This window comes from Acanthopagrus latus, chromosome 21, assembly GCF_904848185.1.
Source record: "Acanthopagrus latus isolate v.2019 chromosome 21, fAcaLat1.1, whole genome shotgun sequence".
NCBI classification, from domain to species: domain Eukaryota; kingdom Metazoa; phylum Chordata; class Actinopteri; order Spariformes; family Sparidae; genus Acanthopagrus; species Acanthopagrus latus.
In genome coordinates this window covers 19,107,688-19,133,087 of record NC_051059.1, presented here as the reverse complement: position 1 = coordinate 19,133,087, position 25,400 = coordinate 19,107,688, and the positions used below count along the sequence as shown (strand labels likewise).

The following is a 25,400-nucleotide window of genomic DNA, read 5'->3' as shown; positions in this document are numbered from 1 at the left end:
AAACTCTCAGAGTGGATACAAGTATGAAGTGTAGGACCAAGCAGAGTGGGATTTAACCTAGGCTTTAATAAGGCCTCTTGGGTGTGCCGGTGAGGGAGCCCACTGTAGCGCTTTGCTTTTCCAAAAGCAGGAGCGGGGAGGCACAGACGACAACACGGGGATGATGTGACAGAGGGGAGCAGTGAAGGGTGTCCAATGCGTAATAAATAAGAACGTCACATTTCCTATGCTGGTCAGATGTTTTCATCCTGTCACATCAATCAATAGCGGCTCATTATAGAGCAGCTCAGGTTGTTTTAAGTGGATCAGAGGCTGTTTCAGTTTTGTACTATTTTGTATCCCTCACCTTTAAATAAACACCAGCCGAGAGAATGCGTTTCCTCATCCGAGCCAAAAAGACTAATATGATGGCGACTAAAGCACAGTGCATCGACCTGTCTGCCCATGCTTGTGTCCCATTTTGTCAGCGAGCATCTGACCGGGTGCGTCAGGCGCTTCGCAGCTCCGGTCAGACTGGCACTGTTAATGCCTTCCTTTAAGTGGGATGATGGGTGGTCCACATTGAGCTCGCTGCTTTGCGTCTGCTCTCTGGTTCATATCACTGCATAAACATAAGTGGCTGCCTGCGGAGAGCTGCCAGCGTGGTCATGGGTTGGTTTTTTTGTTTGTTTTTTTTCCGTTTTGCACATAGTGGTGAAGCAGAGCCAGCTGCTGGTTAGACATTTTTGATGACGCAACCGCTGGGTGCAAATGGAGGTAGCCTGAGAGCAGAATTACAATCTCCTCTGTTTTAATATGAAAAGTGTCTTAATAATATTTTGACAAATGAGTTGTGATAGTGAGGTTAAAGCATTTTGCTTTCCTCGCTCTCTGTTCCTCTCGTCCTCATAAGAGGGCTCTCTGAACTGGCCCCTGAGAGCTTTACATAAGACTTGACTACTGAGAGCTGCCATGAGAAGTTTTCTGAAACTTATAACTTGAAGATCAAGTGATTCCTCTTCATCACATCGCTTATGCCCTTGTGTTACTCAAGGCTTCTTGTAAGTCACAAATGTGCTGTAAACTGCTGATCCTCTTCAGACTGAAGGAAAAGAAGGCAACTCTATCTTTGCTGTGGAAACCTGTTAATTTGGTTTTGTCTGGCTCTTTGGTTTCAGATATCACAGCATGCCGGGTGGTTTTTATGTGACCCCCCCCCCACCCCCCCCCCCCCCCCCCCCCCCCCCCCCCCCCCCCCCCCCCCCCCACCCCCACCCCCCCCCCCCCCCCCCCCCCCCCCCCGCCCCCCCCCCCCCCCCCCCCACCTCTCTCTCTCTCTCTCTCTCTCTCCTCTCTCTCTCTCTCTTCCTCTCTCTTCTCTCTTCTCTCTCTCTCTCCTTTAGCCCCCTCTCTCTTTCACTATCCTCCTCACACTCGTAGCTCTTGGATATATTCCCCTATGATTATAAATAGATTCTAATTAGCTCCTCCAGCCATGGGCAATATAATTGTTCATCAAGTAGGGACTGCACACAGAGGCCTTTATACATTAAAGCTTGCACAAAAAGTCAGAAGAATAGCAAATCCCTCCACTGCCTCAATTCAATTTTTCGCCCCCTTTTTTTCGTTTCTTCGCAAAAGCAGGGATTAATTTTCCTTTATTATATCAGTTCAAAAATAATTCTGGGACGCAATCGATTGTTCCTTCATGGTAGAAAGACCAGCAAAGGTCAACCCAACCTCATGAAGAAAGGGTTCAAAAGTAGAGGACACTGGTGTGGTTCAAAGTGATAAAATAAACTAGTCACAGCCTCCTCTTTCTTTAAATGCAGTCAATTATTAAGATATACGTAGTGATTTTTTTTGTTGTAAAAAGTAGTCATGTATCATGCTCAAATATTACTCTGGAAAAGTCACTCATACAAAACATACTTTAGTAAAAGTCTAAGTCTTTAAGTATCTAGTATCAAATATGCTTAAGTATCAAAAGTTTTTTTTTTCTGGCAATAACATATATAAAGGGTCACTGCACCATTTTTACACATTGAAGTGTGTTTACAGGTCTTGGGGTGTACTATTGCATACATGAAAAAAAGTAGCATAAAGCGTTTTGTGGCTCCAGTGATGTAACTTAATGGCTAAGTTGCATTGTTGGTAATGTAGGCACCATGGTTTTGCAAAGGAATCAGAACGCGTGGAATAAAAAAGGGTGATTTCTCATTTCGGCTGTAATATGACTTTGTCCTACAGCATTGTAAGAGCACATTGCTAGACAGATGGACTGTCTTTTTCATACACCTGGCGCCTACATTACCCACAATGCTGTGTAACTTTATTGGATTAGGCTGAAATTCACTGCGAAATCTGAAATCGATATTTCCGAGCTGGTATTCAGGACCTTTCAATCTAAAAGCATCCCGGTGCATTTGCTTGTGAAAGATGTGGACGCCCTCAGCAAAATGATTGTGCAGAAAGTCTGTGAAGTTCACAAACAACTACAGCTGATATTAACCAAATTAGGGTACTTAAAAGGACACAGGAAATGTAGACTCCTATCAAGCTCAGTGGAAATGAAAATGGCTAATGATGTGAAAATACCTTTCATAACACAAACTCCACATGAAGTAAAAGTGATAACGAGATAAAGATGATTGTTCACGGTGTGCATACTTCTGTGATGTTCATCTGCATATGTAACCAAAAAAAGCCCTTTTGTGGCTCCAGATGATACTGCATTCAATCTGATGGATTTCTCCAGTGATGTCACTCAGTGGTTCAATTGAACTGTGGGTAATGTAGGGTGCCACGTTTTGAAAAGGCAATCCACTGGTCGAGCACTGAACTCCAAATCTGGTGTTGTTATTGACAGTTTAAAAAACAAATGATCAAAATCAATAAAGCAGAACCTGAGAGAGCGTTCTTCTTCCTTCTCAAAACCTGATGCCTATATTACCCACAATGCAACTTAGACATTGAGTATCCTCACTGGATGGAATGTATCAGATTACATGCAGCTTCCTCTAGAGCCACAACAGGTTTATATTATTTTGTCACATTTTAGTCACACTCTAAGAGTAAGACCTTAATGTGCAAATTTGATGAAGTTATCCTTTAAGTATTGAAAGTCAGTGTCATTTTTAATCCGATTAATTTGAAAATGTGCTTTTCTTTGATGCAACATGCTATCCTCACAGTAACTGTCAAAGATATGAGATAAAAGCTGTAGAAGTACAATATTTACCTCCAAAATGTAATGCCATAGAGAAGTAGTAGATAATGTGAATACTCAAGTAAAGTAAAATACCTCAAAACTGTCCTTATGTGCAGTACAAGACTACATGTACCGAGTTACGTAACATCAGTGAAATGAGGGTCTATTACCTGACTGTCAGTCCTCCGCGTGTCTCTTCATCTGTGATCTGATAATTACTGTTACTGATTGATTTTGACTTCCTTTTCGCAGCTTTCCGGCGTCTTCAGAGTTTGATAAGATCCCAGCTCGTTTGGTGCACTTTCTAATTTAAAACTCAAGGCCTAAAAAGAAAAAAAACGCACAATCCACTTTATTCAAGCTTGTCAAGACCAAAGACTTGATTTCTGAGATGTGGCCAGGAAAAAAAGGAGACAGATTCCTTCTTTCTGTCTCTCTCTCTCTCACGTCCACTTATCCAAGTTTTGCCTGTTTAATGTGCCACAATCAAACAAAGTCCTTTCTGCAAGTTTTGTTCTTGAAAGTTTCACATTTTGGTTCTTTAATTAGACCGTGATGAAAAAACCCTCTCTAAAAAAGGTAAGTAACAGTCATTCCACACGAGTTTAAACTCCAGTTGTCAGAGGAAAATTATGATGCAAAATTTGTCCCTGAAATATTTAAACATTTATCTCTTTGAAAATTAAAGATTAAAACAGACTCCCTTTCTGGAGCCTTTTGAAGGTTTGTGTACTCTCCTGCGGTTCTTTCAGCGCTCACACTGAGCCCTAATTTTTCAAAATACTCAAATATGGAGATGGGCTTCTGCATGCAACTATGGAAAGATAATAATCATCTGGCTGTGCAGTGAATCGTTATGAGCCTGAATCCTATAATACCTGTTCGTCGGGCAGGACAAAGAGCCCATCCCAGCCAGCAGTGGTTTCATGTTTCTTGTTCCTCTATTATACTAATAAGTTCCATCTGCTCACCTGGCAGCTGTCTGTCCTGCTCCTTCTGAAAGTGTCTATGCAGCTGCCTCTTGCCTGCCCTGAGCAGTATCAGTACTCTGTCTTTAAAAGCCTCTGATAGATGATATACAGGGAAACTGAAAAAGGAAGGTCGTTGTCATCCTGAAACTCGTTATCAGCAGTTTGTTGTTGTTGTTGTTGTTGTTGTTTTTCCCCTTGTTTTCAAGCAAAATAATGATCTGATGTGTGAGTCAGACCACAGCTTTTATACATGCGGACGTGCTCGTCAGGTATTCCTTGCTTCATGAATGCTACGACCTAACGACCAATGTCAGCGTTTGAGTATAATGATCAGTAAAACAGCATGTATAGCATGAATTCAAATTTACCGCAAGGATGCCAACGTAAACAGAAGGCAATTATTTTGTGGGAATGCAAGAGCAGATTCCCTGTATTTTCAAGACTTAACACCCAACATGATGGCTCGCATGGCTGCGCAAAGTGCAGGTCATTAGCCTGGAAAAAAGCCTGTTTTATCTCCTCAGTCACAGTGCTTCAGTATTCTGTCGAAAATTAGTCCTTAATGCTGATAGCCGAAGGGGATCAATTAATCCAGCAACCAGAAAAAAAAGAGAGCTCCTTGAGCATTTATCCACTCAGCATGTAATTGTGTTTTATTTTGCTGAAATGACTTATTGTATTAAAACACATTTATCTGCGAATAATTATTAAAACCTACATCATTAATTAACACTGTAAGACATGCAGAGGAGTGTAAAAACTTGGGGATAGTCTCGAACAGGAATGTAGACAGAATGTGCTCAGAAGGGTTTACCACAGGCTGTTCGTCGCTCGGACAATTTGATGAAGAGATAGAAAAGAGAGATGTTGGACAGGCAGACTGCATTTTTCATGTTGAGTTGTATATGGGCAATTTGATCCTATCTCATCGCCCAGCACTGTATAAAAAATAGAGCCATGCTGCCCTCTGTCTGTAATATATCAAAAGTGTTCTTTATTCAGGTTTATTAGCCATTTATGTGTAACACATGCAAGCAATAGGACTCTGTGCCCACTGTAAACACAGAATGGTTTATAAGAAGACACATAAAGTTAAAATAAGGACAAACAGTGCAAACAACTAACAGTAACTGTAAAAACTGATTAGGCGGGTGGTCAGGTATACTCGTCTTTATTACAGTACAGACAGCTTTTTAAAAATGCCTGTAAACTGTAGATACTGTAGACAATTTATCATTGTAAGTAAGTACGTAAGAAGTAAAGTATGATATCGATACACACATTTTTCATAATGTTCCCTTAAATGTGATTTTAAAATACTATAATGTGCTATATACTGAAAAAATATGTAACAGTGACAGGATATTTTTACAGTTTAAACCGTATATCTTATCGTCCAAAATGACATCAATTTACTGAAACAATAAACTTCACTGGGATTCAATAATAATACATTCCCACAGGCATCTTTCGTATCGGACAAATAATACCGATGTCTACCTACACCTGTGATATCAACCGATAATATCAGCCAACCGATATATTGGATGGCTCTACATGTGTTAAATAAATATGTTGATAAAATGATGGCCTGTGAAAAAGAAACTGGTCTTTTGTCGTCCAGCAGGGAGCCGGTCGTCCAGTTCCTTTGCTGCTGCAGTCAAAATGTTGACGTGTTGGGCAAGATGCTGAGTCACAATGAGAATGAGCTCGTATGAATGGCTATCGCTCCTGATGAGCGGGTCGTATGAGTGTGTGTGTGAATGGGTGAATGCTGTAAAGTGTGTTTGAATGGTTGCTAGGACAAGAAATGTGATACATACCTTACGTTTACCATTTTTGTCTGTTTTGACACAAATGAACATTTTTGTATTTCAGTAAAAAACTTCAGGATGAGTTGCCATGTATTATTTTTTCATGTGAAACTAAGATTATAAATATAATAGTGGTAAAATAGATCCCATATTATACATGCAAGGACAGCACTTAAAAGCAGCAGCAACCCGCAAATACAAAATGGGAACTTCTTGTAGCGTGAAAAAAGCCCAGTTATTCTCTTGTTTTTCATGTGGTTCTGAAAATTGAAAATGAAAATGAAAATTTGACCTAGGTCATGGATCAATTAGATGTAACAAGTGATAAGATGAAAATAATATGAGTGTGAAAGTCTGAATTCTATTCAGCTGCTTCAGTTTCAGGTTCCTGGTATCATGGATCCTGGCTCACTATCACGCTGTCACGAGTTATTGAGACAATTAAATAGCTTAGCACCATCTTTCGTGTGACCATGACGATTTTAAAAATGGCATCTATAAAAATGGCATACAATGATTTTGAACAGGAAGTGAAAACAAATATGTCAAACTGAAGAAAATCCACACATAGAGAAGCAAATTATTTGCAGCAACCACAAATGTTTTGTGGACTACAAACCAAACTATCACTATAGTGGTGAGCAGAAAATGGGTGAATGTACCCTTTAAGTATTGAGTCATCACTGATGGTAATCAAAGCCTTGAGTCTAGGTCAGCAGGTCTGCATCAACCACAAGCGCAGGAATCAGGACGACGAGAGTGTCACGACAACAGTAAACAGCAGCTTTGTGTGGTTTGAGGTAATTAGGTCAATGGTGGTTGGACGTGTAAACATACACCAACTCAAAGGTCATAATTAAGAAAGTGACACCCGTACGTACGGTGACTCATGCTTAACATCAGGCAGCACAACTGACCTCACTTAGACTTTTGATAATGTGCAGCGCTACGTTTAACTGCAACGGATGATCAAGATGAATCTATTGGTCTGAATAATTACTGAGGATGCTCTTTCCATGTCATGAAATAAAGCTGATGATCGATTCTGTGATGAATGACGATCTAAACTCGACTCAAACAAACCTTCTTTGTGTACTGATTTTTGAAGCGGAATTGCTGAAATTGCCTCTGAAATGACCCAATTCTATACTAACAAAGGGTCATACAGCAAAAAAAGGACCATCCTGCTCACCAACAAACGGCTTAATGTGTACTTTACTTGTTGTTTATTTGAGAAATTAAGAGATGCTAAGATTATTTATTAAACTTGAAAAGTGCAAGCAAGAGTTACTCTCTTTAAATGGGGCAACATGCTTGATTTAGTTCATTTTTACTCTGTTTGCACCTGACATCGACTGATTCAGTGTGAAATTATACATAGTAATCATTTCACTTCCCATTCTTCTCCTTTTTTGTATTTTTTGTGAATGCACAACATCCAATGTTGATGCTTATTAAAATATAATGAAAAAAAGGGAAACATGTTGGTGAGCTTCTCCTGACAATAACTACTCTGTACTTGCAGTGCTTGTTTTCTCTTAAACAACACACTTCGGTGTTATCCTTGTTTTTCCCTTTTCTCTCCTACATTTTTGTTGTTTTGTTGACTTCAGTTTACTCCCCTTGCCTTTTAATCTCAGGGCATTTGCTTGTTTTATTGCTATTTTAATATTGTAGATTGTTTTGTGAAACTGTCTCATCCATGTGTCATGACATGTGTAATACATGACACATGTACAAAACTGGAGACAAATTAACAAAGTGCTTTGTAAGGTGTTGTCCTATCTTGAAATGGACACGTAGCATCTGTTCGTGCTGACCACTGTATGTAAAGAAAAGCTGAGGATGAGTGACAAATTAAAGTAAAAACCAACATTAAAGTGACACTGTGGAGTTCTGAAAATAAACAAGGCTTCTTCAGAGGTTTTCCTCACTGTTTGAAGCTAGAAAGGTGGCAGGGTCCGCCACATGTAAACAAAGTAAAACAATTTGAAAATGCCCTTTAAGGGTTTGTTTATTCCATTTATTCAGTCATGAAAACAAAGAGTTTGCTTATTTACAATACAAAACAAAACTTTCACTTCTGATTAAAATGTCTTTCCCAAAACTACGTAATGCACCTTTTTTTTTTTTTTTTTTTTTTTTTTTTTTATCACTGCACAGCTAACACCAAGAAGATCTTAAGTGCTGCATGGATTTGCAAGCTCCTGTGCTAGCGCCTTCTGGAGGATGGATGAACATCACTGTTTCAAAAGATATTCCCAAATGTGATGTTCTGATGCTGATCCTCGATGACTGTGAAGGCCCCGGCTTAAGAGTCAAGTCATTTTTATTCTAAAGACCACTGCATCTCTTATATTTCTGCACTAATTCGTTCATGTTTTCCTTTGTATTCTGCCACTCATCTGGCATTTGATTTGTTTGAATCTCCAAATGACTATAATTAACTAAAAAAAAAATGTAAACACTTGTGTGCGTGTGTGTGTGTGTGTGTGTGTGTGTGTGTGTGTGTGTGTGTGTTTTCTGTTGTGTCAGCCAGCAGGGGGAGCTCTTGCTCTAGCAAAGAGGAACCCAAGCGTTCCCAATTAAAAGGGCTGTGTTTGTGTTTATTCCCAGTTTATTTTCTTGGGGAGGGGGGCTTCACTCGGAGAAACTCAGCAGGCATTAAGTTGTCATTAAAAGCACCGACCCTCCACCCTCCCCCCCAAAAACAAACAAACAAAAAAACATAATGCTCGTATATACGTAACAGCCACCGGCTTTATTACGTATTATGTGTAGATGCTGGAAGCCGACCCCTGGGGGCTTTTCCGAAATTTAACCCCTGCGTGTACAGTATGTCTGCCAGTTTTCAGGCTACCTCCACCAAAACACCCAGTGTGAAGCCTGCAGCAGTGTGTGTGTGTGTGTGTGTGTTTGTATTGTGTGTGTGTGTGTGTGAGAGAGAGAAAGAAAGCAGGAAATGGGATGTAGTCATGAGCTAGCCGCTGGAGATCCATCTTTTTCGTGGGCTGCCTGAACGGATGCTAGCTGGACGAGCCGTGAACCACCACCACCACCCACCAGCAGCACCAGCAGCACCACACTCGTGTATTAAAAGTTAATCCCTTTTCCTCTGGAGAAAGGCTGATGACTGCTGGAGTCACCACAGCTGCTGCCGCTGCCGCTGCTGCTGCTGGAGAAGATTTGCATGAGCTGGAGCACCAAAGGTTTCTCTGAGCATTTCCCATTGACTTCAATACATCCAAAGTGAGATTCAGTGACATAGTGACCCTTACTTCCTTAGGGAGACAGAAAAGACAGGAACAGAAGACCAAGCCACACAATCACATGCCCAAATAGCACGTAAACTACACTATATATAAAAATGGACTGAACAACAAGCTAATAGGCTAGGCTAGCTCATTTCCTGTCTTTAGGCTAACCTTGGCTAACTGCCTTCCATTTGAAGTTCTCAAACGTGAAACTAATGTTTTAATGTTGGTCACCGCTCAGCTTGAGGGAGCGTGAGCGTGCCTGTGCCAGGGATTTAATCCATCCAACAGGGCATTAAAAGGGTTTTGTCACACACACATATGATGATTACTGCCAATGCCTGAAACTCCTCCACATAAAGTAGACTTCAAAGGGAATTCTTGGTGACTGAATCGCCTGCTCCCATCGCCTCTACTCTTCCCTGCAAGAAGTGAGAGTCCACTATGTCAACAGGCCTGGGATCTCTGAAGCTAAACCCACCTCAATCCTCTCTGTCACATTCACTTCACTCCCCGATATGGCTTGAGGACAGAGCATCAGTTCTGGTGTCTCACAGCCCACTACCCTTTTCCCCCCGGGTTTATATGGGAACTTGAATTCATCTCCTCTATTGCTGCTGCAAGCTTGAGAGATTCCACGAGGCATTATCTGAGTCAGGCAACTGATTTATGCGGCAAAAAAGCGGCCGCTTCATGGCTCCATACGCCCAAATGGTGGGTTTTTTTGGTCGGAGATGCGGGAGATAGCGCTGAAACAAAAGCATCCGACGTGGAAGATTTTCTGTTGCAGTTCTTCACGAGCGAGCGAATCGCCGCAGGAGGGGTGTGCTGAAGGTTCACGTGGGATTGCAACAACAATTGTTTGCCTCCTTCAATTGAAAAAGCAGCTGCGTGGAATAGAACAACAGCTCCTAATAACACATAATGAGGTGAAATAATCTCTGACCCGAGCCAGACGAGCCTTAGGTGGCCTGCTGTTCTTCCCTCCTCGGGGTATTCAGAGCAAAAGCAGAGAAGCATCACACCTTGGCTCGTTGTAGCACTACAGGGATTGCTGTACCTCTACAGTTGCTGTGAGATGGTGTCTCTGAGGAGTTCGAGTGCTGCAGAGAATCCAGGATATTAAAGAAACTCTCAGAGTGGATACAAGTATGAAGTGTAGGACCAAGCAGAGTGGGATTTAACCTAGGCTTTAATAAGGCCTCTTGGGTGTGCCGGTGAGGGAGCCCACTGTAGCGCTTTGCTTTTCCAAAAGCAGGAGCGGGGAGGCACAGACGACAACACGGGGATGATGTGACAGAGGGGAGCAGTGAAGGGTGTCCAATGCGTAATAAATAAGAACGTCACATTTCCTATGCTGGTCAGATGTTTTCATCCTGTCACATCAATCAATAGCGGCTCATTATAGAGCAGCTCAGGTTGTTTTAAGTGGATCAGAGGCTGTTTCAGTTTTGTACTATTTTCGTATCCCTCACCCTTTAAATAAACACCAGCCGAGAGAATGCGTTTCCTCATCCGAGCCAAAAAGACTAATATGATGGCGACTAAAGCACAGTGCATCGACCTGTCTGCCCATGCTTGTGTCCCATTTTGTCAGCGAGCATCTGACCGGGTGCGTCAGGCGCTTCGCAGCTCCGGTCAGACTGGCACTGTTAATGCCTTCCTTTAAGTGGGATGATGGGTGGTCCACATTGAGCTCGCTGCTTTGCGTCTGCTCTGGTTCATATCACTGCATAAACATAAGTGGCTGCCTGCGGAGAGCTGCCAGCGTGGTCATGGGTTGGTTTTTTTGTTTGTTTTTTTTCCGTTTTGCACATAGTGGTGAAGCAGAGCCAGCTGCTGGTTAGACATTTTTGATGACGCAACCGCTGGGTGCAAATGGAGGTTAGCCTGAGAGCAGAATTACAATCTCCTCTGTTTTAATATGAAAAGTGTCTTAATAATATTTTGACAAATGAGTTGTGATAGTGAGGTTAAAGCATTTTGCTTTCCTCGCTCTCTGTTCCTCTCGTCCTCATAAGAGGGCTCTCTGAACTGGCCCCTGAGAGCTTTACATAAGACTTGACTACTGAGAGCTGCCATGAGAAGTTTTCTGAAACTTATAACTTGAAGATCAAGTGATTCCTCTTCATCACATCGCTTATGCCCTTGTGTTACTCAAGGCTTCTTGTAAGTCACAAATGTGCTGTAAACTGCTGATCCTCTTCAGACTGAAGGAAAAGAAGGCAACTCTATCTTTGCTGTGGAAACCTGTTAATTTGGTTTTGTCTGGCTCTTTGGTTTCAGATATCACAGCATGCCGGGTGGTTTTATGATGCCCCCCCCCCACCTCTCTCTCTCTCTCTCTCTCTCTCTCTCTCTCTCTCACTCTCTCTCTCTCACTCTCTCTCTCTCCTTAGCCCCCTCTCTCTTTCACTATCCTCCTCACACTCGTAGCTCTTTGGATATATTCCCCTATGATTATAAATAGATTCTAATTAGCTCCTCCAGCCATGGGCAATATAATTGTTCATCAAGTAGGGACTGCACACAGAGGCCTTTATACATTAAAGCTTGCACAAAAGTCAGAAGAATAGCAAATCCCTCCACTGCCTCAATTCAATTTTTCGCCCCCTTTTTTTTCGTCTTCGCAAAAGCAGGGATTAATTTTCCTTTATTATATCAGTTCAAAAATAATTCTGGGACGCAATCGATTTTCCTTCATGGTAGAAAGGACCAGCAAAGGTCAACCCAACCTCATGAAGAAAGGGTTCAAAAGTAGAGGACACTGGTGTGGTTCAAAGTGATAAAATAAACTAGTCACAGCCTCCTCTTTCTTTAAATGCAGTCAATTATTAAGATATACGTAGTGATTTTTTTTGTTGTAAAAAGTAGTCATCTATCATGCTCAAATATTACTCTGGAAAAGTCACTCATACAAAACATACTTTAGTAAAAGTCTAAGTCTTTAAGTATCTAGTATCAAATATGCTTAAGTATCAAAAGTTTTTTTTTCTGGCAATAATATATATAAAGGGTCACTGCACCATTTTTACACATTGAAGTGTGTTTACAGGTCTTGGGGTGTACTATTGCATACATGAAAAAAGTAGCATAAAGCGTTTTGTGGCTCCAGTGATGTAACTTAATGGCTAAGTTGCATTGTTGGTAATGTAGGCACCAGGTTTTGCAAAGGAATCAGAACGCGTGGAATAAAAAAGGTGATTTCTCATTCGGCTGTAATGACTTTGTCCTACAGCATTGTAAGAGCACATTGCTAGACAAGTGGACTGTCTTTTCATACACCTGGCGCCTACATTACCCACAATGCTGTGTAACTTTATTGGATTAGGCTGAAATTCACTGCGAAATCTGAAATCGATATTTCCGAGCTGGTATTCAGGACTTTCAATCTAAAAGCATCCCGGTGCATTTGCTTGTGAAAGATGTGGACGCCCTCAGCAAAATGATTGTGCAGAAAGTCTGTGAAGTTCACAAACAACTACAGCTGATTTAACAAATTAGGGTACTTAAAAGGACACAGGAAATGTAGACTCCTATCAAGCTCAGTGGAAATGAAAATGGCAATGATGTGAAAATACCTTTCATAACACAAACTCCACATGAAGTAAAAAGTGATAACGAGATAAAAGATGATTGTTCACGGTGTGCATACTTCTGTGATGTCATCTGCATATGTAACAAAAAAAAGCCCTTTTGTGGCTCCAGATGATACTGCATTCAATCTGATGGATTTCCTCCAGTGATGTCACTCAGTGGTTCAATTGAACTGTGGGTAATGTAGGTGCCACGTTTTGAAAAGGCAATCCACTGGTCGAGCACTGAACTCCAAATCTGGTGTTGTTATTGACAGTTTAAAAAACAAATGATCAAAATCAATAAAGCAGAACCTGAGAGAGCGTTCTTCTTCCTTCTCAAAACCTGATGCCTATATTACCCACAATGCAACTTAGACATTGAGTATCCTCACTGGATGGAATGTATCAGATTACATGCAGCTTCCTCTAGAGCCACAACAGGTTTATATTATTTTGTCACATTTTAGTCACACTCTAAAGAGTAAGACCCTTAATGTGCAAATTTGATGAAGTTATCCTTTAAGTATTGAAAGTCAGTGTCATTTTTAATCCGATTAATTTGAAAATGTGCTTTCTTTGATGCAACATGCTATCCTCACAGTAACTGTCAAAGATATGAGATAAAAGCTGTAGAAGTACAATATTTACCTCCAAAATGTAATGCCATAGAGAAGTAGTAGATAATGTGAATACTCAAGTAAAGTAAAAATACCTCAAAACTGTACTTATGTGCAGTACAAGACTACATGTACCGAGTTACGTAACATCAGTGAAATGAGGGTCATTACCTGACTGTCAGTCCTCCGCGTGTCTCTTCATCTGTGATCTGATAATTACTGTTACTGATTGATTTTGACTCCTTTTCGCAGCTTTCCGGCGTCTTCAGAGTTTGATAAGATCCCAGCTCGTTTGGTGCACTTTCTAATTTAACTCAAGGCCTAAAAAGAAAAAAACGCACAATCCACTTTATTCAAAGCTTGTCAAGACCAAAGACTTGATTTCTGAGATGTGGCCAGGAAAAAAGGAGACAGATTCCTTCTTTCTGTCTCTCTCTCTCTCACGTCCACTTATCCAGTTTTGCCTGTTTAATGTGCCACAATCAAACAAAGTCCTTTCTGCAAGTTTTGTTCTTGAAAGTTCACATTTCGGTTCTTTAATTAGACCGTGATGAAAAACCCCTCTCTAAAAAAAGGTAAGTAACAGTCATTCCACACCGAGTTTAAACTCCCAGTTGTCAGAGGAAATTATGATGCAAATTTGTCCCTGAAATATTTAAACATTTTATCTCTTTGAAAATTAAAGATTAAAACAGACTCCCTTTCCTGGAGCCTTTTGAAGTTTGTGTACTCTCTGCGGTTCTTTCAGCGCTCACACTGAGCCTAATTTTTACAACATACTCAAATTTGGAGATGGGCTTCTGCATGCAACTATGGAAAGATAATAATCATCTGGCTGTGCAGTGAATCGTTATGAGCTGAATCCTATAATACCTGTTCGTCGGGCAGACAAAGAGCCCATCCAGCCAGCAGCTGGTTTCATGTTTCTTGTCTCCTCTATTATACTAATAAGTTCCATCTGCTCACCTGGCAGCTGTCTGTCCTGCTCTTCTGAAAGTGTCTATGCAGCTGCCTCTTGCCCTGCCCTGAGCAGTATCAGTACTCTGTCTTTAAAAGCCTCTGATAGATGATATACAGGGAAACTGAAAAGGAAGGTCGTTGTCATCCTGAAACTCGTTATCAGCAGTTTGTTGTTGTTGTTGTTGTTGTTGTTTTTCCCCTTGTTTTCAAGCAAAATAATGATCTGATGTGTGAGTCAGACCACAGCTTTTATACATGCGGACGTGCTCGTCAGGTATTCCTTGCTTCATGAATGCACGACCTAACGACCAATGTCAGCGTTTGAGTATAATGATCAGTAAACTGCATGTATAGCATGAATTCAAATTTACCGCAAGGATGCCAACGTAAACAGAAACCAATTATTTTGTGGGAATGCAAGAGCAGATTCCCTGTATTTTCAAGACTTAACACCCACATGATGGCTCGCATGGCTGGCAAAGTGCAGGTCATTAGCCTGGAAAAAGCCTGTTTTATCTCCTCAGTCACAGTGCTTCAGTATTCTGTCGAAAATTAGTCCTTAATGCTGATAGCCGAAGGGGATCAATTAAATCCAGCAACCAGAAAAAAAAGAGAGCTCCTTGAGCATTTATCCACTCAGCATGTAATTGTGTTTTATTTTGCTGAAATGACTTATTGTATTAAAACACATTTATCTGCGAATAATTATACAAACCTACATCATTAATTAACACTGTAAAGACATGCAGAGGAGTGTGAAAACTTGGGGATAGTCTCGAACAGGAATGTAGACAGAATGTGCTCAGAAGGGTTTACCACAGGCTGTTCGTCGCTCGGACAATTTGATGAAGAGATAGAAAAGAGAGATGTTGGACAGGCAGACTGCATTTTTCATGTTGAGTTGTAATGGGCAATTTGATCTGATCTCATCGCCCAGTGCTGTATAAAAAATAGAGCCATGCTGCCCTCTGTCTGTAATATATCAAAAGTGTTCTTTATTCAGGTTTATTAGCCATTTATGTGTAACACATGCAAGCAATAGGACTCTGTGCCCACTGTAAACACAGAATGGTTTATAAGAAGACACATAAAGTTAAAAATAAGGACAAACAGTGCAAACAACTAACAGTAACTGTAAAAACTGAAGGCGGGTGGTCAGGTATACTCGTCTTTATTACAGTACAGACAGCTTTTTAAAAATGCCTGTAAACTGTAGATACTGTAGACAATTTATCATTGTAAGTAAGTACGTAAGAAGTAAAGTATGATATCGATACACACATTTTTCATAATGCTCCCTTAAATGTGATTTTAAAATACTATAATGTGCTATATACTGAAAAAATATGTAACAGTGACAGGATATTTTACAGTTTAACCGTATATCTTATCGTCCAAAATGACATCAATTTACTGAAACAATAAACTTCACTGGGAATTCAATAATAATACATTCCCACAGGCATCTTTCGTATCGGACAAATAATACCGATGTCTACCTACACCTGTGATATCAACCGATAATATCAGCCAACCGATATATTGGATGGGCTCTACATGTGTTAAATAAATATGTTGATAAAAATGATGGCCTGTGAAAAAGAAACTGGTCTTTTGTCGTCCAGCAGGGAGCCGGTCGTCCAGTTCCTTGCTGCTGCAGTCAAAATGTTGACGTGTTGGGCAAGATGCTGAGTCACAATGAGAATGAGCTCGTATGAATGGCTATCGCTCCTGATGAGCGGGTCGTATGAGTGTGTGTGTGAATGGGTGAATGCTGTAAAGTGTGTTGAATGGTTGCTAGGACAAGAAATGTGATACATACCTTACGTTTACCATTTTTGTCTGTTTTGACACAAATGAACATTTTTGTATTTCAGTAAAAAACTTCAGGATGAGTTGCCATGTATTATTTTTTCATGTGAAACTAAGATTATAAATATAATAGTGGTAAAATAGATCCCATATTATACATGCAAGGACAGCACTTAAAAGCAGCAGCAACCCGCAAATACAAAATGGGAACTTCTTGTAGCGTGAAAAAAGCCCAGTTATTCTCTTGTTTTTCATGTGGTTCTGAAAATTGAAAATGAAAATGAAAATTTGACCTAGGTCATGGATCAATTAGATGTAACAAGTGATAAGATGAAAATAATATGAGTGTGAAAGTCTGAATTCTATTCAGCTGCTTCAGTTTCAGGTTCCTGGTATCATGGATCCTGGCTCACTATCACGCTGTCACGAGTTATTGAGACAATTAAATAGCTTAGCACCATCTTTCGTGTGACCATGACGATTTTAAAAATGGCATCTATAAAAATGGCATACAATGATTTTGAACAGGAAGTGAAAACAAATATGTCAAACTGAAGAAAATCCACACATAGAGAAGCAAATTATTTGCAGCAACCACAAATGTTTTGTGGACTACAAACCAAACTATCACTATAGTGGTGAGCAGAAAATGGGTGAATGTACCCTTTAAGTATGGAGTCATCACTGATGGTAATCAAAGCCTTGAGTCTAGGTCAGCAGGTCTGCATCAACCACAAGCGCAGGAATCAGGACGACGAGAGTGTCACGACAACAGTAAACAGCAGCTTTGTGTGGTTTGAGGTAATTAGGTCAATGGTGGTTGGACGTGTAAACATACACCAACTCAAAGGTCATAATTAAGAAAGTGACACCCGTACGTACGGTGACTCATGCTTAACATCAGGCAGCACAACTGACCTCACTTAGACTTTTGATAATGTGCAGCGCTACGTTTAACTGCAACGGATGATCAAGATGAATCGATTGGTCTGAATAATTACTGAGGATGCTCTTTCCATGTCATGAAATAAAGCTGATGATCGATTCTGTGATGAATGACGATCTAAACTCGACTCAAACAAACCTTCTTTGTGTACTGATTTTTGAAGCGGAATTGCTGAAATTGCCTCTGAAATTACCCAATTCTATACTAACAAAGGGTCATACAGCAAAAAAAGGACCATCCTGCTCACCAACAAACGGCTTAATGTGTACTTTACTTGTTGTTTATTTGAGAAATTAAGAGATGCTAAGATTATTTATTAAACTTGAAAAGTGCAAGCAAGAGTTACTCTCTTTAAATGGGGCAACATGCTTGATTTAGTTCATTTTTACTCTGTTTGCACCTGACATCGACTGATTCAGTGTGAAATTATACATAGTAATCATTTCACTTCCCATTCTTCTCCTTTTTTGTATTTTTTGTGAATGCACAACATCCAATGTTGATGCTTATTAAAATATAATGAAAAAAAGGGAAACATGTTGGTGAGCTTCTCCTGACAATAACTACTCTGTACTTGCAGTGCTTGTTTTCTCTTAAACAACACACTTCGGTGTTATCCTTGTTTTTCCCTTTTCTCTCCTACATTTTTGTTGTTTTGTTGACTTCAGTTTACTCCCCTTGCCTTTTAATCTCAGGGCATTTGCTTGTTTTATTGCTATTTTAATATTGTAGATTGTTTTGTGAAACTGTCTCATCCATGTGTCATGACATGTGTAATACATGACACATGTACAAAACTGGAGACAAATTAACAAAGTGCTTTGTAAGGTGTTGTCCTATCTTGAAATGGACACGTAGCATCTGTTCGTGCTGACCACTGTATGTAAAGAAAAGCTGAGGATGAGTGACAAATTAAAGTAAAAACCAACATTAAAGTGACACTGTGGAGTTCTGAAAATAAACAAGGCTTCTTCAGAGGTTTTCCTCACTGTTTGAAGCTAGAAAGGTGGCAGGGTCCGCCACATGTAAACAAAGTAAAACAATTTGAAAATGCTCTTTAAGGGTTTGTTTATTCCATTTATTCAGTCATGAAAACAAAGAGTTTGCTTATTTACAATACAAAACAAAACTTTCACTTCTGATTAAAATGTCTTTCCCAAAACTACGTAATGCACCTTTTTTTTTTTTTTTTTTTTTTTTTTTATCACTGCACGGCTAACTCCAAGAAGATCTTAAGTGCTGCATGGATTTGCAAGCTCCTGTGCTAGCGCCTTCTGGAGGATGGATGAACATCACTGTTTCAAAAGATATTCCCAAATGTGATGTTCTGATGCTGATCCTCGATGACTGTGAAGGCCCCGGCTTAAGAGTCAAGTCATTTTTATTCTAAAGACCACTGCATCTCTTATATTTCTGCACTAATTCGTTCATGTTTTCCTTTGTATTCTGCCACTCATCTGGCATTTGATTTGTTTGAATCTCCAAATGACTATAATTAACAAAAAAAAATGTAAACACCGTGTGTGTGTGTGTGTGTGTGTGTGTGTGTGTGTGTGTTTGTGTGTGTGTGTGTGTGTGTGTTTTCTGTTGTGTCAGCCAGCAGGGGGAGCTCTTGCTCTAGCAAAGAGGAACCCAAGCGTTCCCAATTAAAAGGGCTGTGTTTGTGTTTATTCCCAGTTTATTTTCTTGGGGAGGGGGGCTTCACTCGGAGAAACTCAGCAGGCATTAAGTTGTCATTAAAAGCACCGACCCTCCACCCTCCCCCCCAAAAACAAACAAACAAAAAAACATAATGCTCGTATATACGTAACAGCCACCGGCTTTATTACGTATTATGTGTAGATGCTGGAAGCCGACCCCTGGGGGCTTTTCCGAAATTTAACCCCTGCGTGTACAGTATGTCTGCCAGTTTTCAGGCTACCTCCACCAAAACACCCAGTGTGAAGCCTGCAGCAGTGTGTGTGTGTGTGTGTGTGTGTGTGTGTGTGTGTTTGTATTGTGTGTGTGTGTGTGTGAGAGAGAGAAAGAAAGCAGGAAATGGGATGTAGTCATGAGCTAGCCGCTGGAGATCCATCTTTTTCGTGGGCTGCCTGAACGGATGCTAGCTGGACGAGCCGTGAACCACCACCACCACCCACCAGCAGCACCAGCAGCACCACACTCGTGTATTAAAAGTTAATCCCTTTTCCTCTGGAGAAAGGCTGATGACTGCTGGAGTCACCACAGCTGCTGCCGCTGCCGCTGCTGCTGCTGGAGAAGATTTGCATGAGCTGGAGCACCAAAGGTTGGTAATCCACATCCAGTCCGGCTCCGATCCACTTCTCCATCTTTTCCTTGCCTCCCTAGCCATTATTTTATTTACCAAATGCCCATATCCCTCCGCAGGGTCAGAGAGTATTTTGAAGAAATTGTCAAACGGTTTGCGTGGTATTTTTCACCGTGTCTTCTCGTCGATGCCATCAAACGTTGGCGTCGCTCGCGAAATATCGCTTTCCCGACGGGCCACGCCGATCTGGAGAGATTTGCGCGCCGTAGTTGTGGGAGGGGGAGGCGGGTCTAGTTTTCGAGGAGCCTAGAGGGGCTGTGCTTCGGTGCCACTTATCATTAGATATGGCCACCGTTACAGAGTACACCGAAGCGTCATCTTCCAACTTAATTTAGTGATATTTCACAGTAATTTCGCAGCTCGGCCACCGTGGCAGGCGGAATGCGATTCTTGGCATGCTAGTGTTTGTTTTCACCTGTCTTCGGAGGCGGTTGCTGCTGCGTGGCAGGCTGGCTGCGAGAGTCTCCTAACTGGCCGCTTGGTCCCGCAGCTTGTCGATGCTGAAGAAAATAGAACCAGTTGCCAACCAAGCGGTCGGCACCCAACATTTGCATTGCGCGTCGCTGTTCATTCGCCGAGGATTCGCATTTGAAGTTTCGTTGACGGAGTGTTGACTTTCGCATCCGCTTGGACTCCTGCTTTGATTTGTTTTACACGTTAATGGTAAAAAAAAAAAAAAATTGTTGGCCGTAGTCTTGGGTGGCTAACACCAACTAGCTATATAAGCCGAACTCGTGCGACGACAGCTGTCATTGGAGAAAGGAAAGTGATCCCCCCTCCTCCTCCTTCAAATGCGTGAGCCAGTGAAGCGGTTTTCTGTTGGATTTACATCATCTGCCTTTCCATCAAATGGGCAAAGTTGGGAATAACATTGCAACGTTGGAATATAATGCTATGCGTTATGCATTTTTGAGAATTGTGGTGTTGCTTCATTGGAGAGAGGCTAGCTAGCTCAATTAGCTTGCTAGCTAGCTGGGTGATAAAAGTGCGACGTTTCATCCCCCAGTATTTTGGACATGAAGAGGATAATTCGCTATTCATAGGGCTGGAAGGTAAGACACGGTGTGATGTTTGACTGTTTTTCATGCGAGCTGGGTGTGTTTGGCGTTCACCTTGTGAAGTAAAGCTGAGCCAACATTATCCACCTCCAGTCTGATGTTGGGGGTTTGTCGCCGCCTTGGCTCTCATGACTCAGACTATTCAATGGAACAGAACATTCAGCTGAACGGTTCATGGGTGCTACACAATCATAAATTGAAGGGGTAACGTTGTATTTCCACTGCCTACCATAGCACACACAATCAAATATCACACACTGCTAACGCTAGCTTTTAGTGAAAAGCAGAAATAAAAGCTTACGTCATTGGATAAGGTATCATTTTCACTTTTTGTGCAGCATTGTAGTTCCCCAGAACAGTTCCGTTCCATTGAATAGACCCAGCCTTTGTGTATGTGTTGGGGCACGAATGCTCATCCCTGCCTTGTACCCTGTTGTAAAAACGGCTAAGGGATAGCGTAGTCAAGTTTGCCATCAACCCCAGGCTGTCCTCTCTAACATTAGCTGTGGGACAACAAAAGAATGAAGCATCAGTGTAAATGCAAAGCTAGTACGACGAGTTGGCCAACTAACTGCAGCCATAGGTAACCTGTTTGATATGTGAACCCCCTTTTTCAAAGTTGGATCAACGATATCGCTCAAAGACGAATCTTAATCTGCCGTGGCTTGGTAAAATAAAAGATGGATTCGTTTATTATTGTCAATTTAATGGTTACATGTAGAGGACGCGAATGTTACTTTTGTGTGTGGACGCCAAAGAAAAAGGCGACAGAGTTCAACACAACAGGCTAGCTATCGTTAGCTGTGTGCAACTGCTTTGTGCCCGAGCTTGAGTTAACAAAAGCTAACGCTAGCATGTCTCCAATTGTGCCTGTGGTGGTCGTGACTGCCATAGTAGTCACCGGATCCTAACCTCAGATGCCCCAACAATCAACCTTATTCTCACCACTTTCAGTCGAGGCTTACCTGGATGTAAATCTGGTTATAAAAAGGTCCTTATCCAACTAATTTAATGTTACATCACCGCTTACAGTGTTTAGGGGAACACTGTAAGCCCCTGTTTCTTGTCCAAGTATTTAAGCTTAGATTCATAATTTCTGGGTAATTGTACTGACAATATAACCATTGTAATTACTGATATTTCTCGTGGAGTTTGGTGTTATTGGACCACCATCTGTCCACAGAGCCTGGAGGCTGGTGGAGGCCAATATAGATGTAAGAGAAGTAGAGAAATAACACAGATCGGCAGGGAGAGGTGGTGTGACTTCCACAATATCCAACATCACAAATTGAGACCCTCCCCCCCACCCCAGTTAAATATATATATAAAAAAAAAGATATTTCTATATGTCAATATCCTTGGTGCTTAGGACAGCAACATGTGCTAAAAAACAAATTTATGCAAACGTGTCCCATCAATATCTGGTGTATTTGATACCATTGTAGTATTACACATGTGCAATAAAGCTGTAGCAAAGGAAACAGTCTTATTTGTCACATCAGCCTGCCTTGGTTTATAAACTGATTTACTGAAAATAAAAACTAGCAACTTGACTCTCTCATGACTAATCCTAAAGATTAGTCAAAATGTAGTCTGATGTAATTTCATGGTGGATCAGAAAAACAAGCTAGCAAGAGTCTTGTACAGATTATTGCTTCCATCTTTCTGAAGAGGAATAATCAATTATTATGACTGATGGGCCAAAAAACATGATACTGTTGGAGAATGTGTGGAAATAGTTTGCTTTTGAAGATGGTGAAATAGATAATAAAGGGAACTATTTTTCTTTCTTTCCAGGTTAATTCCGGGAACATCAAGGGGTTGTTTGTAAATTAAAAATAATAGTGACCGGGTTAGTATAATCATTTACTTAAATCAGCCTAGATATGAACCTAGGTTTTAACCACCAAGTGAAGAATATACATATATAAAAACAAACAGCTAGACTCTAAGACTCTAATGGTTTAATGCTGTTTTCACATCTGTCAGACTGCGTCACTGCCCATTCAGAAGACACAATTAACTAACATTTTTCATAATATTGTTCAATCAGGCATAAAATGTCATGGCTTCCAAGTGGTTAAATTTGCCATCATCAGGATCTTTTAATGTGAATGTTAAATCCACATTCAGCAGCATTTGAGAGCGTAATTGTGTGTGTGTGTGTGTGTGTGTGTGTGTGTGTATGTTCTCTTACCACATTTACTTCACCAGTTACTAAGTCAAAGGTCTAGTCATTTGCTCGCTAAATGCTTTGTTTTCACCAACCACTTGTTAACTTTGTCCTTGAATCCATTGGTTATGTAGCCAAAGAAGCACAACAGCAGAAGCTGCAGTCAGCCATCACTGTCTAAACTAGATGCATTCATCCACAGCGCTGCTGTCAGATTTACATTTCGACAATACTTGCAGTCCCAAAAACATTCAGCAAATTATTGATCATGCAACAGTTAAGCCCTCTGTTATTACCAGAACATCTGCTGCAGGTAACTGATGCAGCACAGAATAAGTGTTACTGCACTGGCTTGTTGAGAAAGGCCTGACATTCACAAGATTCACATGTGCTAGCCAGGCAGACCGCCTGTCAGAGCAGCTTGTGCAACAGATGAGCAGACAACATACTAAGGTTTTATGATTAAGTAACTCCTAAATTAAGATCAAGTGCCAGTAGTCAAATTGCAGGAGCTGCTTTGTCACTATTTACCATAATATATATATGAATTAATGTTGTGCTCAAAACCTTATTCAGACATTGTTTTTTGTTTTTTTGTAACTGGCATTGATGAGTTTTTGAGAATGGAATTGCATAAAAGCTGTTTTACATCATATAGTTGACGAACAACCATGTGAGGAGAACTGTGTGTGGTCAAATGCAAAAACCACTGCCAGTTGCATCAAAATATCCATGCTAACAGTAATTCAATCAATTCACCTAATTTTATATGTGCTATACAATTTGTTTATTTCTTGTTTCAGTTGGTACCAACCTGCTACAAATGCATTACCCTAGAAAAGTAGCTAATTTAGACTGCTTGTTTGACCCGACTTCAAGGTTGGCAATAGAGCTAACCCCCTTGAAATAATGCATCATCATTCCCAAGTTGATAAGGGGTGTTCTTCCTGTACTTCCCATTCTGATGACATTGTGTGAATAGAAGATTAGTTGGAAAAAATGAAAAAGGAAGGTGACCTTTTTAAAGAGATTTTCTAAAGTTACAGGGTAATATCCATTGTGTTAAAGAAAGCAAGCAAGCACGTTTCCCTGCCAGCTATAGATTCAGTGGCTGAGAATGCATTGTAAGACAGACATTTTAGAAAGGGATGTGACTTTTTTTCAAGAACATACTCATTTGGTCAACAACACTTCATCTCAGATTGACTTGTGTAACATAGAGCATACCTATTTCTGAATTTGCCTTTTTCCAACAGTAGAGTGAATCTAGCTGATTTAACCAGAGAATGGGAGAGACGAAGAGCTAATTTCTTCAAAAACTAGTTGACAAACGAGTTGAAAACATCTCAACCCAGTCAAACATAAAGTGCAACAAAACAAGACATAGAAAGCCAGGCATTATTACTCACCAGCCTAACAGGGATAAGACCAACTTGGTATCTGTTTACCAGCTTTTTATTTTGCGAAGCTCTAAACAACGAAAAGCCAGTTTGAGATTCTCTCTTGTGCCTGGTCCCTTTTTTTTCTCTTTTGTTCACTCATTCCATCAGTGTTCTCTTTAGTGTCCTTGCCTCAGCCATGTTGCCCATAGTTGCTGCTGAGCCCATTTCTGTTGCCCGCTAGCCTGGTTCCAGTGCCCATTCAATGGCGGCTATCCGTCAGAATTCCTCGGTAGCAGTCATTCCTCTTGGCCTGAAAACCCACTCATCTGGGCAGTCCAATACTGTGGTGCTAGCTTTCTAGACAACAACATTTCCCCAGTGCAGTACAGCTACCGAGAAGACTAGTTTAAGGCAGACAAGCTTAAGAACATCACAAGGAATACAAGAAAATGTATGCCTAGATATGGTTCAGTTTGGCGGCGTGTACGGTTCACTTTTATGCTTCCGTTGAGCAGGAAGGTGGGGAGTATATACGCAGTCGTCCATGGTTGAGCTTTCAGTGGCTGTTGGGTAAAATTTTAAACATTATATCCACCCTTAATAAACAGCTTATGGATATTTTTAACCTGAATGTACAGCCATTCAGACTGGTTTCGAAGCTTATCAGCAACTTTCTTTTTTCCTTTTTTCCTCAATAATTAGCTGAAGGTATGGAGCACAAGACAACCTTGAATCTTTCACTGAAGTTCAAATGCTTCCAGTTCAAGTGTACTTGGACTGCTTTTTTCTTCAGTTGGTGCTAGGGGCGGGCAATGTGACGTTAATCCTCTTTCACATTATATTACTTTTTTATAGTCTGATATCAATGCAAAATGTCTTACAGTGCATTAAAAAATGTTTTTGGGAGAAATGGGATGGAAATCTTCCATCTACTGCAGAGTATCAAATACCTTTTTTCAGAGACTGAGGCATTTTATCACATTGATGCAAAATCCTGAAAATCCAGTATTGCCAAAAAGCATTCCTTTTCACAGATTTTGCAATATTTCTGACACCCGAGGGATAGATACTTAAGAAAAAATGTATAGAACAATCTTAGACTATTGTCGACGTAACCCTGGTGCCGGCAAACCTAAAGCAAATCTTTGCTGTTTGCCTTTGTTTCTCCAGTGCAGTCATGCCACCTCATCTCTCTTCACATTGTAAAATGCAACTAAAGGGCAGCATTCACCATATTTACCATTGAGCGGTTTGTAGTGGGTTTTCTTTCAGTGGGTGGGTTGCAGCAAATAGAAAACCTGGAACGGCTGTCTGTGGAG

The 25,400-nt window shown here is 40.8% G+C and overlaps 1 protein-coding gene across 9 annotated transcripts in view; it reads left to right on the top strand.

Moving 5' to 3' along the window:
* The first annotated feature begins 8,192 nt into the window (after window positions 1-8,192).
* The window catches only part of kmt2cb (lysine (K)-specific methyltransferase 2Cb), an 81,699-nt gene continuing 64,491 nt past the window's right edge, over window positions 8,193-25,400 (top strand). For 7 of the 9 annotated variants that reach the window (XM_037083830.1, XM_037083836.1, XM_037083837.1 and 4 more), the window contains exon 1: window positions 21,152-21,517. In XM_037083830.1, coding sequence (XP_036939725.1) covers window positions 21,444-21,517 — 74 coding nt within the window. In that variant the 5' untranslated portion in view covers window positions 21,152-21,443. Of the gene's footprint in view, window positions 9,185-18,719; window positions 20,521-21,151; window positions 21,518-25,400 lie in introns of those variants that run through there. The other 2 variants (XM_037083832.1, XM_037083833.1) reach the window with 2 other exon arrangements.